This window comes from Coregonus lavaretus, assembly GCF_964263955.1.
Source record: "Coregonus lavaretus genome assembly, chromosome: 34".
NCBI lineage: Eukaryota > Metazoa > Chordata > Actinopteri > Salmoniformes > Salmonidae > Coregonus > Coregonus lavaretus.
The window spans coordinates 17316777-17332667 of record NC_140021.1 but is presented as its reverse complement, the minus strand read 5'-3'; the positions used below and the strand labels follow the sequence as shown (position 1 = coordinate 17332667).

Here is a 15891-nt window from a genome sequence, read left to right as displayed (position 1 = left end):
TAACAGTGCCGTGTAATCTGCTAATCCGGTGTGGAGTGGTGGAGTGGCCCATCCGCCGGTGGTCCGACTCTGGGGTGCAGGGGTGGACCGTGCTGACCGCGCCCACAGGAAGTGTAGGAGGGAGAGTGGAGGGTGGGAAAGGCCTCGCCTAATAGTTTCCCTTCAAATACTTGTTTATTTTTGTGACCAAATCTTTATTCACTTGGTAATTTTCTTGTTGGGAGGGAGGGGGGGTGGGGGTTTCTACAGGCACAATGCACAAATTCATATAATTTCATCGCTCGCATCCACCCGTGGGCTGCCACTCGAACAGAATAAACATTTTTACACAAATACAAAGCATTGATCACAATGATCATACCACAGAGCCAAAAAGTAATAATAAATGTAGTATGTAACAGGGAAAAAAAGAGAAGAAGTGAGCCTCCAACCCCAACCTCCCACCCCATTCCCCCAACACCACCCATCCAACATGTCTCCATCCAAACACCCACCTCCTGCCCCCCACCCGGAAACCTTGTTTTCCACACTTTTGTACACCACTTGCTTGTCAGTAGATGCAAAGGATTGTGTATTTCAATTCATGCACTTCAAAATGAATTTTGTAACTTTGTCCCAGAAGCATTTAACTGCACGGCATTCCCACGTCATATGAAGGAATGCGCCTACATGATTTAGGGGACACAGTGACCAGTCGAGAGTTGGGGCCAATTTCATCGTAAAACGTTTCTTTGGTGTTAAATGCAGTCTCTAAACCAACTTAAGTGTATAAGTTGATGGTTCGGATTACGGGATGCCAATGTCAAATTTTTCCATATTTTTTTCCAGTTCAAGGGTTGTTCAGATTCACTTAGATCTGTGGACCATACTTTTTGAATGGTTAGCTCAGAATATGAGCTTTCCAAAAGTTGTTTATATATTATAGGGAGAAGTCCTTTCAGGAGCCCAGATAATTTATTTATAAATACCATCATTGGATGGTTCGGTAGTTGGGTTTCTCAAGGGACTCCATAGGCCAGCGTAGTTGTAAATAAAGAAAACATGAGTTGCCTGGTAATGTGTATGTGTCTTTCAAGTCTTCGAATGTTCTCAAACCATTACTGTCCATGATATCGGCAAGTAACGGATTTCACATTTGGACCATTGGGGGTATGCAAAAGGCCACCCCCAAGATCACAAGGCATTATTGTAAAAATATTGGAGTATGGGCATGCATTTACATTTACATTTTTAGTCATTTAGCAGACGCTCTTATCCAGAGCGACTTACAGTTAGTGAGTGCATAATTTTTTTTTTCATACCATTTTTTTCATGCCATTTGATTCCCAGTTGCATAGTTTTTTTTAATTTTGCACCAAATAGAGATTGTGTGAGCAATAATAGGACCAAAGCGTAGTGTTTAAGGGATATATCAGTGAAGACCACCTCTTCCAGGGCAATAGGAGACACCATATACTCAGCCAGGGAGCGGAACAATCATTTCTAAACCAATTTAGAAAGGGACAAAATGCTAGTGCCTGGAAATAAAATTTCAAGTTTGGTACATTTGAGCGTTTAATTGAGCCTGCCTGGAGTGTCAGATGGGCAGATTTAGCCAATTTTTAGACAATTCCATTGGTTTGATTGCGCCAGGAAAGCTCATTTAAGTGCAGATAAAGTATTTGAAAGGAAACAAATACTAATTGAAACTAGGTGGGTCTGCCTTACACTACACTGGCCACTGTACTGGTCCACCTGCTGGGGTGACCCTTATAAAAAGCTTACAGTATGTGTTCAAAGTTAAGTGGGCCTGTTATTTTCTGCCCTTTAAAGTTTGGACACAATAGTTTATTTAGTTTATTAGGAGGAGCCTGCCTGTTAGTACCATTCACAGAGTTACTGCCGTGGAACGTTCTACACAGCGAGCCTTGGCTTTTAAATCATAATGAGTTTTAGCAGCTTTTGGCAATGTGGTCAGATACACTTCTGTGTAGGTCTAACATATAAAGTTAGCAGACATTTTATAATGTAAGTGTAAAATATGTTGTTGTTTTTTCTGTGAGAATCACTCGAAAGTATACGGATGACTCTATCTTGCAGGATGCAAAATGGAGACAGGCTGATAATTCATGCATTGATCAGTCCTCTTTAAAGTCCTCTAAAGTTCTCTAAAGTCCTACTGCCAGTAGACTATAACTGATTACGGGAATGCACTTCTTTCTTTGACAACCCTCCTACCTAAGCCCTCATACCAAAGCCCTCCTACCAAAGCCCTCCTACCAAAGCCCTCCTACCAAAGCCCTAGCTGGTTATTTGAGTGGGAAGTCACAATAATGTCCAGCTGTAGGTTGACTCAATGGGACACGTTGAGGTTGGTCGTCTGATTGACGTTAGTCATGGCCCAACCCAGCACCATATTTAGCCTAGCCAGTGTTAGCTAGCCCAAAGCTATGTTAGCCTATGAGCTCCTTGTGTTTAATCGGTCCCCTTCTGAACACAGTTGTGACATGTTTAGTGATTTCACACTTGCTTTTTATCGCTAAGCCCCCTCTGTCTTCTCAAATGTTTTGAAGCATAAATAATACATAGCTCCCATGATTTTCAATGCATGACTGAACATATCTAGGGTCACAGGAAAATGTAGTCATAACAGATGGATCCGACCATTAGAGGCCATTGAAAGTTATATGTTACAAGAGAGGATCATGACATGATGACATCCGTGCTAAGGATCATAGAAATCAGGGGGGGTTTTGTTGCTGAAAATATATCCTTCTGTCACGCCATGGATTTTTTTTTTTCGAAAGCATTAAGGCATCATATTTTTTTCCAGAAACAAATGCCATTGGATAAGAGAGTGTGACATTTTAACATATAAAAGTATATATTTTTCATTATTTCAAAAGACAAGGGTGTCCCTGGTCTATGTGAAGTTACTATTTCAGCTGCATCACCATTATATTGAGGAATCTGTTATATGGAGCCTAGTGCATGGTTGATCCATACATAGGATCACTCAGGCCTTTTGAGCGACATGACCTCTGTTGATGAAAGAAAGGCCTATTTGAATGCCTAACTCATTAGATAGCTGCCCATAGAGTCGGAGGGGCTTTGAATGTTTTCGTATTGAGGTGTCATCTCGATGGTGAATGATCCAACAATGTTTTTATTATGGATCCCCCCCTCACCCCTTGCGCTCGCCCCACTTCCTAACAAGAGACACAGCCAGGCTGGAATGCAGTGGTTTCCATGACGCTAATGAAGTAAAAATGTGGCGATGTGGTTCTGGCAAGCCCTCTCCTCTCGCTCCCTTGGCCTCTTCATTGGAATGGGAGACTGATCCCTATAGCTTCTATTCCCAACAGAGCGTTCCCGGGAATGTCTCGCTCTGTTCTCCCATAACCTGGCTAAGCTTGGATGTGGGTTTAAAGGGGCATGTTTGGGACAAAACCCAGGGGAGGGTACCACCACCGACCAAACAACCTCGCTTCCTCCCACCCTCCCTCCTTACCCCACCACCCCTCCTCCTCCTGTGAAAAGTGAAAATCCTGGCATTGTGATTTATTGTTCCATAAATGCTTCATGTGGCAGGCAGGCCCTCAAGGAGACAGGCCCCACTGTTTGCAAATGGCCTCTGAGACAAAAGGAAAGCTTTTCCCACTCAAACAGACTATTCTCAGCAAACTGATGGTTTTCCCACATTGTCCAAAAAACTCTCCTTTCCTGGCAGCTAGCATACTATTAATTTGTATTTCTTTTTACCAAATCTCATAATTGTTTTGCTCTAAAACTTTTGCACAGTAAGTGAAACAAAGCAGCTCTTCCAGTTCCCAGTACTCTGAGTGAGGATTGTATTCATGGTGAAACTGTCCCTCTCATCCATTGTGAAGTAAGTCTCCCCGGCCTGTGGCTGCAACAGACAGGGGTCTATACCCCCTATACTGGGGAGAAGTGTGGATAGCTGGAGGTCCCTGCCGGTGCTGGAGGTCCCTGGTGGGAACAGGGCTCTGTCCCATTGTGCTCCTCTCTAACAGGGAGGCACAGGGTTAAACCACCAGCCTCTGTACATTATCCTGTGTCCTGCTGGGCCAGTGGACTAAACGTAATGTCCTTCTAATTAGCTCCATATAGGATGGCCTGGACGTAAAGGCCAATCAACAGCCATTATGAGGCTCCCGCCATCCTGCACCTGCAGAAGGAAGAGCCTCTGTCTCATGGGGCATTCAGGCTTTTTAATCTGCACCACCTCCAGACCCTGGGATTGAGGATTCTGTTACTCTGTGTCTATGTGTATGGGCCATAATGTACTGTATGTGTGGACAGACGGTTCAGGCCATTGTGTGGGCATTGTCATTCAAAGTGTATTGTCTTTAAATAGGGGTCTAATCTAACCTCTAGCCAATTAAGAACTGGACGTTTGGGGCGGCTGGCAACCCTGACCCACCCAATGATGTATATAAACCCTGTATTGCTGATGCTATTTATTGGCAAATGAGAGGCTTTGAGGCCACTGGTAAGCCATATTGGCGCTTCCCCAGAAGAAGCAGTCCTCCAAAGGAATGTTTCAAGGACAAAGTTACATGTATTTAAGTATTTTGTTGTTGTAGTGGGGACAGAAACATTTCAAAAAATTATACTTTAAGGAAAATGTTTTTATTGTATTTATTTTTTATTTGTATGTTTAGCTCATATAATATAATTTAAAAGTATGCATTAAGGTGTCTGTAATAGAATAAACATGTCAAAAATAAATGTAGACATTATTATGATTATTATGCATTTATACAGCTTCCAAAATATGTTTTACAATGGTGGGTCAGTCAGTCATGAAATGTGTGAGGACCCACTCACACACTAGGTTGGGAAAGACATTGGGTCTGTGAAGCAAATGTCCTTCATGGCAAAATAAAAAAAGATGAGGAAGAGACACAGACAGAAAGAGAGAGAGAGAGAGAGAGCGAGAGAGAGAGCGGGAGACAAAAAAGTGATAGAGTGGGAGAGAGAGAGAGAGAGAGAGAGTGAGAGAGAGAGTGCCTGTGGTGAGCAGCTGCACTGTGCTGAATGCGCTCCTTCAAGGGGAACACCCCAACAGAGTAGGAAGTTGGGATTTTATGAATCACTCAGCGACATTCTTTTTGCATTACATTCTTGTTTCATTATGACCTTGTCCGAACATTCACACATCAAACCGAATGGTCTTTATTAAGGCTGCACACACAGAACAACATAGGCAGGGATAAATTAGACCTGTTTAGGAAGTACCCCCACCTTACCACCCCCTCCCCACGCCCTAATGCAGTTACAGCCTGCTGGATAATGGGGCTCAGTGTGGTGCATTATGGGGGCCAGGCCAGAGGCACACTGCGAGGCTCTTCCTCACAGGGAGCCAGGCAGGAGCCAGGCTGAAATATGGCAAGAGCTGGGCAGAAACATGACAGGAGCCAGGCTGAAACATGGCAGAAGCCAAGCTGAAACCAGGCTGAAACGTGGCAGGAGAAAGGCTGAAAAATGGCAGGATCCAGGCTGAAACATGGCAGAAGCCAGGCTGAAACCAGGCTGAAACATGGCAGGAGCCAGGCTGAAACATGGCAGGAGCCAGGCTGAAGCATGGCAGGAGCCAGGCTGAAACATGACAGAAGCTGTGCTGAAACATGGCAGGAGCCAGGCTGAAACATGGCAGGGCTGAAACATTGCAGGAGCCAGGCTGAAACATGGCAGGAGCCAGGCTGAAACATGGCAGAAGCAAGGTTTTAACCAGGCTGAAACATGGCAGAAGCCAGGCTGAAACCAGGCTGAAACATGGCAGGAGCCAGGCTGAAACATGGCAGGAGCCAGGCTGAAACATGGCAGAAGCCATGCTGAAACATGGCAGGAGCCAGGCTGAAACATGGCAGGGCTGAAACATTGCAGGAGCCAGGCTGAAACATGGCAGGAGCCAGGCTGAAACATGGCAGAAGCCAGGCTGAAACCAGGCTGAAACATGGCAGGAGCCAGGCTGAAACATGGCAGAAGCCAGGCTGAAACAAAAGGAAGAGAAAGCACCAGGTTCTCCAGACACAGGAAGTAGCTGTAGTTTGACATCTAAAGAAGATGGATGGAGGTGGTTGCCATGAAACTGGGTATGGTTACCATGGAGCTGGGTAAGACTCCAGACATCCTGTAGAGAGACTGTTGGCAGAGCAGAGAGGCTGCTGGGAGTTTTACAGTATACAATCAATTGGTGTTGTAGAATCGCTGTTACTGTTTATCCAATGAAGGGTTCTGTTCTCTCTCGTGTTCGGTCTGATGTTTATTGACATCATCCTATAAAGTACATTGATCTAGGGTTGGTTCACTTGTTGTGACCTGTTGTTTTGACTTGAGGATGCGGTCACTTGTTGGTCTAGTGGATGTTGTTGACTTGTGACTGGTAGTTCTTATAAAATCGTCACTTCATGTTGTTAGATGTAGCTAGTGGTTGTTACAGTAACTTGTTCCCTGTGGTTCTATTATGAAGCAGTCACTTGTTTGGTCTGGTGCTTGTCGACATTTACTGTTGGTCCATATGAAGCAGTCCGACAGTCACCTACTGGTCAGCTGGCTGTATTTCCTGGTTGGAGGACAGCTGGCATTGTCATGGCGATGGCAGCCACATCCACCCAGAAACATTAGTTCCACCGCCGGCCCTTTTTGTCCCGCTCCAAAAAAGAGGGGGAATGAATAAAATAAAAAAGGGGAGACGGCTAAAGTCTCCCTGATCCCCTTTTCCATATGCAGGGTAATCCAGGGGCGACAGTCAGCACAAATGTGGCTTTGACAGGCCTGCGAGTGTGTGTGTGTGTGTGTGTTGACTCTGACCCTCTCTGTGGCCCTCAGTTTCACTGGGCTCTGGGAAAACCAGTCATCAGTGGGTACTACTAGGCTGTGTCAGAACGGTGTCACTACCATACTCACTCCCCTGCGTTGGTGGATAAAAGGTTCAAGGGAGTCGTAAAAGCATCTGGACACTGTTAGATGACTCATTTCTGTCCTCCCATTCAGCTGCTTTCTGATGAGCTCACCCTCTAACTATGTGGTGTATACATTATCAAGCTGGTTGAATACTAAAGTGCTCTTGACCTTAACATCTATAGAGCCAGGCAGCACTGTAATTACTAAAGCATTAGTAATGGTCTGTTTTATTATGGATGTGTACACACTACAGATAAATACTACACTAATTACAGAAAGACCACTACAGGTCTTGTTTAGTTATGCATTAGTTATCAGGTAGTCACATTTACCGTCATACCTGAGTTTGCTAAGGCCTCTAAAATCACAAAGGGTTCTCTTTCTTCTTGTATTAGATCCACACATGTCTGACTAATGTAAATAAACACCTAGGTGGAATTACTTGACTGGTGTCTCCTCTTTATATTGAAATATATAACTTACAAATCCTTATCATGCATTATAAACACTTACTGTACACTGAGTGTACAAAACATTAAGAACACCTGCTTTTTCCTTAACCTAGACATAGGTTAATCTAGGTGAAAGCTATGATCACTTATTGATGTCACCTGTTAAATCCACTTCAATCAGTGTATTTTTAAGCCTTGAGACAATTGAGACATGGATTGTGTATGTGTGCCATTCAGAGGGTGAATGGGCAAGACAAAATATTTAAGTGCCTTTGAACGGGGTATGGTAGTAGGTGCCAGGCACACCAGTTTGTGTCAAAAACTGCAACGCTGCTGGGTTTTTCATGCTCAACAGTTTCCCGTGTGTATCAAGAATGGTCCACCACCCAAAGGGTATCCAGCCAACTTGACACAACTGTGGGAACCTTTGGAGTCAACATGGGTCAGCATCCCTGTGGAACGCTTTCAACACCTTGTAGAGTCCATGCCCCGATGAATTGAGTCTGTTCTGAGTGTGACTCAGTCTATATAAACAAACATATTTACACGTTAGAGATGGTTCTCTAACAGTTGTGTCTTTGTGTCTTTTCTTTCCAGATAAAATGTGCCTTATACAGTATATGAATATGAACAAACACCGTAGCCATTGTGTTACTGAGATGGGTCTCTAACAGTCTTGTCTTTGTGTCTGTTTGTCCTCCAGAGCACCAGGACTGTCTTCACCAGGTGGTCCATGAGCGTCTGGGGGAGCTGCTGCGTGTGTTGAAGGCAGTCATCAGCAAACACCAGACCCTCAACTCTGTGGACATCCTCAGTGCTGCAGGCACCGTCATCGCACAGGTCAAAGGTGAGCAGCACTCCCTAGAGCATAGAGACACAGCTCAAACACACCCTAACTCCCTATCTCCCTCCCTTACACAGCTCAAACACACCCTGACTCCCTATCTCCCTCCCTTACACAGCTCAAACACACCCTAACTCCCTATCTCCCTCCCTTACACAGCTCAAACACACCCTAACTCCCTATCTCCCTCCCTTACACAGCTCAAACACACCCTAACTCCCTATCTCCCTCCCTTACACAGCTCAAACACACCCTAACTCCCTATCTCCCTCCCTTACACAGCTCAAACACACCCTAACTCTCTATCTCCCTCCCGTACAGAGCTCAAACACACCCTAACTCCCTATCTCCCTCCCTTTCACAGCTCAAACACACCCTAACTCCCTATCTCCCTCCCCTACACAGCTCAAACACACCCTGACTCCCTATCTCCCTCCCTTACACAGCTCAAACACACCCTAACTCCCTATCTCCCTCCCTTACACAGCTCAAACACACCCTGCCTCCTTGTCTTCCTGCCTCCATGTCTTCCTGCCTCCCTGTCTTCCTGCCTCCCCGTCTTCCTGCCTCCCTGTCTTCCTGCCTCCTTGTCTTCCTGCCTCCTTGTCTTCCTGCCTCCCTGTCTTCCTGCCTCCCTGTCTTCCTGCCATCCCTGTCTTCCTGCCTCCTTGTCTTCCTGCCTCCCTGTCTCCCTGCCTCCCTGCCTCCCTGTCTTCCTGCCTCCCTGTCTTCCTGTCTCCCTGCCTCCCTGCCTCCCTGTCTTCCTGCCTCCCTGTCTTCCTGCCTCCCTGCCTCCCTGTCTTCCTGCCTCCTTGTCTTCCTGCCTCCCTGTCTTCCTGCCTCCCTGTCTTCCTGCCTCCTTGTCTTCCTGCCTCCCTGTCTTCCTGCTTCCCGTCTTCCTGCCTCCTTGTCTTCCTGCCTCCCTGTCTTCATGCCTCCCTGTCTCCCTGTCTCCCTGTCTCCCGCCCTAATGGCTCACACTCCTTGCCTCCCTACCTCCCCCAGGTCTCATTTGGCTGGATTAGGTCTGGAAGAAGGTTTGTGCTTAAAGCATTACAGGGCCAGCATGTTTGTCTGTTTAGCAAAACTAGAAGGTGTATTTGCAGCAGGCTTTTGAGGATTAATTCATTTTAAATATCAGAACTTCGCTCAAATAACACACACAGCATGCATTCAAACCCCTGACTTAAAAATACAGACCATATATTATTTGAATGTTTAAATCTGAATTCCTATTGAGTCCAGTGGTAGGAGGGAGAGGAGTGTGTTTGACTCAAAAGAGTGAAGTCTTTGTGCTTTGTGTTGCTGTCCTGAGGGAACAGGGCTCAGGAATCCCATTTATCTCCTCTCCTCGAGATTATGATCAGCCATGGAGGGCAATTCTTCACTTGGCCCGCGCACAAGAATCTCAGAGTAGAGTATACCTCGGCTCAATTGGAATTGCATAGCGGCCTGGCCCTGGTTTGGCTGCATACCATTGGCAATGCTCTATGTTAACGAAGTACGGTGACACATTGACCTGGAACAAAGGCTGGGGAGGTGTTTGTGTGTGCGTGTGTGTGTCGTGGTGTTGTAAATACCTCTCCTTCCTTCCACTCTAAATGCATTCTACCAAATGACTAAAAAGTGATTGAACCAAAGTCGATTCCAAGTCTTGGTTTACAGTCGTGGTCAAAAGTTTTGAGAAGTATTGGTCTTCACATAGTTTGCTGCTTCAGTGTTTTTAGATATTTTAGTCAGATGTTACTATGGTATACTGAAGTATAATTACAAGCATTCCATAAGTGTCAAAGGCTTTTATTGACAATTACATTAAGTTTATGCAAAGAGTCAATACTTATTTTTCAAGACCCTGGCAATCCGCCCTGGCATGCTGTGAATTAACTTCTGGGCCACATCCTGACTGATGGCAACCCATTCTTGCATAATCAATGCTTGGAGTTTGTCAGAATTTGTGGGTTTTTGTTTGTCCATCCGCCTCTTGAGGATTGACCACAAGTTCTCAATGGGATTAAGGTCTGGGGAGTTTCCTGGCCATGGACCCAAAATGTCGATGTTTTGTTCCCCAAGCCACATAGTTATCACTTTTGCCTTATGGCAAGGTGCTCCATTATGCTGGAAAAGGCATTGTTCGTCACCAAACTGTTCTTGGATAGTTGGGAGAAGTTGCTGTCAGAGGATGTGTTGGTACCATTCTTTATTCATGGCTGTGTTCTTAGGCAAAATTGTGAGTGAGCCCACTCCCTTGGCTGAGAAGCAACCCCACACATGAATGGTCTCAGGTTGCTTTACTGTTGGCATGACACAGGACTGATGGTAGCGCTCACCTTGTCTTCTCCGGACAAGCTTTTTTCCGGATGCCCCAAACAATCGGAAAGGGGATTCATCAGAGAAAATGACTTTACCCCAGTCCTCAGCAGTCCAATCCCTGTACCTTTTGCAGAATATCAGTCTGTCCCTGATGTTTTTCCTGGAGAGAAGTGGCTTCCTCGCTGCCCTTCTTGAGACCAGGCCATCCTCCAAAAGTCTTCGCCTCACTGTGCGTGCAAATGCACTCACACCTGCCTGCTGCCATTCCTGAGCAAGCTCTGCACTGGTGGTGCCCCGATCCCGCAGCTGAATCAACTTTAGGAGACGGTCCTGGCGCTTGCTGGACTTTCTTGGGAGCCTTCTTCACAACAATTGAACCTCTCTCCTTGAAGTTCTTCATGATCCAATAAATGGTTGATTTAGGTGCAATATTACTAGCAGCAATATCCTTGCCTGTGAAGCCCTTTTTGTGCAAAGCAATGATGACGGAACGTGTTTCCTTGCAGGTAACCATGGTTAACAAAGGAAGAACAATGATTTCAAGCACCACCCTCCTTTTAAAGCTTCCAGTCTGTTATTCTAACTCAATCAGCATGACAGAGTGATCTCCAGCCTTGTCCTCGTCAACACTCTCACCTGTGTTAACGAGAGAATCACTGACATGATGTCAGCTGGTCCTTTTGTGGCAGGGCTGAAATGCAGTGGAAATGTTTTTTGGGGGATTTCGTTCATTTTCATGGCAAAGAGGGACTTTGCAATTAATTGCAATTGATCTGATCACACTTCATAACATTCTGGAGTATATGCAAATTGCCATCATAAAAACTGAGGCAGCAGACTTTGTGAAAATTAATATTTGTGTCATTCTCAAAACTTTTGACCATGACTGTACACTACGGTATGCAGCCTGGGTGCATTTCAAGCAGAACTGAAGGAAGCTATTGTATGGCGGCTTGGACAGAGACAGAGTGAGCGTTAGCGCTGGATGCAGTAGATCTGCATGCTCTACTGTGACAGTTGAAAAGACTTCACATAGAGCCTCCTGTGGCTAGCTAGCCAATAGTCATGTGATGTTGCTAATGACTAATCTGGTTTCAAGGCTGTGGGGCTTTCTCTTGTGAACAGTTTAATATTAACAGTGCTTTGTGTATATAGGAACAGAACAGCAGTATCACTGCTGAATCAATAAAATGCTTAAGGTATAAGCTCCAGGACACTCCCATTAAACTAGCATGTTGTTCTTTCATTCTTAATTCCATACCTCACCATGATAACCTTTCTCACCACTAGAGGGCCAGAATATGTGTCCTCTGTAGTAGACCCTCACACAATAACACTCAACAGGCTATACACACATACTCATTGGCATCCTTCATTCTTTGCCAACATTAGTCACTTCACACGCACGCACGCACACACACCTGGCCTGGTCCCCATGTAACGTGAGACTGAAGTAATCATTTCAGGTAGGAGAGATTAAAATAAGAGAAAGTGGAATATCCAGGCGTGCGGCTAGGCTGTGGCCCTGTGCCTAGGGTGGAGATAACTGGGGTCTGTGTCTCTCTCTGTGTGTGTGTGTGTGTGTGTGTGTGTGTGTGTGTGTGCATGTGTGTGTGCGTGTGTGTGTGCGTGTTTGTGTGTCTGTCTCTGCCCGCCATACTGGCTCAGTGGATCAGGAACCGTCCCCAGTCGCTCATGCCTGGCCTAATTCATGCTCTCCTAGTGGGGCTATGACTTTCACAGCACTGGTCTCTGTCCAGGGAGAGGAGACACACACCAGGAGGAAAGAGAGAGGAAGAGACAAGGGTTAGGGAGTTGGCCCTAACCCTATCCATCCATCTATCTATCTATCTATCTATCTATCTATCTATCTATCTATCTATCTATCTATCTATCTATCTATCTATCTATCTATCTATCTATCTGTCTATCTGTCTGTCTGTCTGTCTGTCTGTCTGTCTGTCTGTCTGTCTGTCTGTCTGTCTGTCTGTCTGTCTGTCTGTCTGTCTGTCTGTCTGTCGCAAGATATCCTACACATAGTCTTACGAGTTCAGCAAAGGTGTTTATACAATGAGCAAATTAAAATACTTTTTCTGTAGGTGGTGTATCACCCAATTAGCTAAACCAAGGTATCTGAGAAGGACACCAAAATGACATGTGATGAACACCATGACTTGACACCGGTCATTTCCTGAATGAAGAGATGTGGTTGTTTCCCCTCCCTACATTGGTACAGTGTAGGGTTGCAAAGTTCCAGTAACTTTCCCAAAATGTCCAGGTTTTCCGGAAGTCCCGGTTGGAGGTTCCCAGAATCAAGAGGGAACAAGCAGGAAATCCGGAATCCTCCAACCAGGATTTCTGGAAAACTGGGTCATTTTGGGATGTTGCTGGAATTTGTAAACCATAGTCCAGTCACATTATGTATGTGGGTCATTGAGGCATTCACATTACCATGATGGCCCCTATGGCCTGATGGCCCCCAATGACCTGCTTCCTATGTCCTGGCTAAGTCATGTATGTTTGCTCCCATTAATATCTGTTTTGTCAGCAAGCTTCCCCCTGCACTGGGCTGAGAGGTGGAATTGATTAGTGTTCGTTCAGGAGTAATGTGCTTTCCCAGTGAAAACAATGCAGTTTTTGCCTGATGATGTAACATCCACGTTTGGACTGTGGTTGGCCGGAGCGAGCGCTGGCATTGTGTTCTAGTGAGCTTCAGGATGTCCTGTGTTGCGGAGAGGGGAGGAGGGGGTAGGAGAGGACGTAAAGGCCAGAGAGACGCAGCGATAGCGTCCTAGGCGGATCTAGCTAGCTGCGTTCACAGACAGACGATCCTGGGAGTCAAACTACCAGGAACCACTAACTCTACCGTCCCGTCTGAAAGGGTCCTACCTCTCATAGGAGCTTCTGGAACTTATGGAATTGGCTTGAATTCCGTACTGGAGACATTTTGCCTCAATTCCCTGGAAAGAGAAGCTTTTTGGGTGACTCAAAGGGAGATAAAGGAGGAGATTTGTGCAGCCATTTCCCCTGTGTCAGTTGGAGAAAGCTTTAGCGCATTAAACGGGCTGTAGATCAGCTTGACCACTAGAGGCAGGTCCCCCTTTGGAACCACTGAACCACGAAGTACCTACTGAGTAAGGAGTGGTTCTACAGTCAAGGAGTGGTTGTACCATACAGTCAGGAAGACCAACATAGAAGAGAGAAGAGAGAGAAGTCCTTGAGAGCAGATTGGGTAGAAAGAGTTTGTGGCTGGGACAGTGGTGGTGCTATAACAACCACCCGACTGCGGACCACATCATACACACAGACTGAATGCTAAAAAGTGTTCAGCCACTGAAGGGTAAGTGTTGGCTGGCGTGTGTGTGTGTGTGTGTTTTACTGTAGAGTTCCTCTTGTTGTATAGAGACAGGAAGCCTGCACTGTAAGAGCATAGAGAGCTGCTGGTCTCTCTCTCTCTCTCTCTGAGTCTCCTAGTTCCTTTGTCGCTTGCTTACCTATTTCCTGTATGACGAAGAGGATTCTAGAATGGGAAACCGTTTGTGGTTCTTGTGCTGCTAAGTGTTGTTTGAACTGTTTTGGAACTAAGTCTCCATGGGGCTCAACTAACTAGAAAACATTCAACCTGGGCTACTAATCGTTTAATTAGAGCATTCTAATATATCTAATGTAAAAGAAGACAACTCAAAGAACTTTCTGGTAAGAAGAAGAAAAAGTGCTTTGTAGAAGGAGCTTTCTACAAGCCTCTTTCCTTGAACCATTCTCTTGATCTCCTGCTCCCCTCCTGATCTCTAGACATCTCTATTGTTAGGCGGAGAGAACATCGACACTAGGGGAATGGCCGCAGGGAATGGCGTCACTGGTGTTGCGTCCCAAATGGAACCCTATTCCCCGATAGTGCACTACTTTTTACCAGGGTCCACAGGGATCTACCATAGCGCTGTGGTCCAAAGTAGTGCAATATATAGGGAATAGAGTGCAGTTTCAGATGCAGCTTGAGCTGTTGGTGCTGCCTGTTGAGCTTCTATCCTGGTTTATTTTCTCTCCTCCTCCCGAGTGGGACAGGAAGTTTATTGTGGAGACTGATTATAGACCTATTTACATTGGTGTTTTTCCCTTCTCTTTTTCAGTCATCACTTTGTTTAGACTTAAGGCAGGAAACTGTGTGCCTTTCCAGATTACAATTCAATCAGTACTGTTTCAGTCAAAACTCTGCTTTTTATGTAAAATCTCTGCTGTTTCAGTCAAATCTCTACTGTTTCAATCATTTCTCGACAGTTTCAGTCAAATCTCAAATCTCTACTGTTTCAGTCAAATCTCAGTTGTTTCAGTCAAATCTCTACTGTTTCAGTCACATCTCTACTGTTTTAGTCAAACCTCTACTGTTTCAGTTAAATCTCTACTGTTTCAGTTAAATCTCTACGGTTTCAGTTAAATCTCTACTGTTTCAGTCAAATCTCTACTGTTTCAGTCAAATCTCTACTGTTTCAGTCAAATCTCTACTGTTTCGGTTAAATCTCTACGTTTCAGTTAAATCTCAACTGTTTCAGTCAAATCTCTGCTGTTTCAGTCAAATCTCTACTGTTTCAGTCACATCTCTGCTATTTCAGTCAAATCTCTGCTGTTTCAGTCAAATATCTACTGTTTCAGTCACATCTCTGCTGTTTCAGTCAAATCTCTACTGTTTCAGTCAAATCTCTGCTGTTTCAGTCAAATCTCTAATGTTTCAGTCACATCTCTGCTGTTTCAGTCAAATCTCTGCTGTTTCAGTCAAATCTCTGCTGTTTCAGTCAAATCTCTGCTGTTTCAGTCAAATCTCTACTGTTTCAGTCACATCTCTGCTATTTCAGTCAAATCTCTGCTGTTTCAGTCAAATCTCTACTGTTTCAGTCAAATCTCTGCTGTTTCAGTCAAATCTCTGCTGTTTCAGCCAAATCTCTGCTGTTTCAGTCAAATCTCTGCTGTTTCAGCCAAATCTCTGCTGTTTCAGCCAAATCTCTGCTGTTTCAGCCAAATCTCTGCTTTTTCAGTCAAATCTCTGCTGTTTCAGTCACATCTCTGCTGTTTCAGTCAAATCTCTACTGTAGTCAAATCTCTGCTGTCTCTCAACCTGTATAGCAACATATTCTGATAATGATTAGTCTCATGTTCATGTAGGTTATATGTTTTGACATTACAGTGCATCATGTCTTCAGTTCTGAATAGGTGTAGGTTGTCCCAGTTATTTGGTTTCACAGTTTAGCCTAACTTGCTTCATCTGTTTTGACAGGTGTTAACTTCAAGGAGGTAAACGAGGAGAACAAGCAGAAGCTTTTCGGAGAGATATACACTTCTATCGACACATTGGCGTTCACCTTTGGCAATGTGTAAGTACAGCGT

General features: G+C 45.0%; 1 protein-coding gene across 1 annotated transcript in view; it reads left to right on the top strand.

Moving 5' to 3' along the window:
• Nucleotides 1–15891, top strand: part of abca4b (ATP-binding cassette, sub-family A (ABC1), member 4b) — an 87875-nt gene that overhangs the window by 23741 nt on the left and 48243 nt on the right. Inside the window, exons 3-4 of the mRNA XM_084152134.1 lie at nt 8065–8208; nt 15782–15876. Of these exons, the coding sequence (XP_084008260.1) occupies nt 8065–8208; nt 15782–15876 (239 nt within the window). The remainder of the gene's footprint in view (nt 1–8064; nt 8209–15781; nt 15877–15891) is intronic.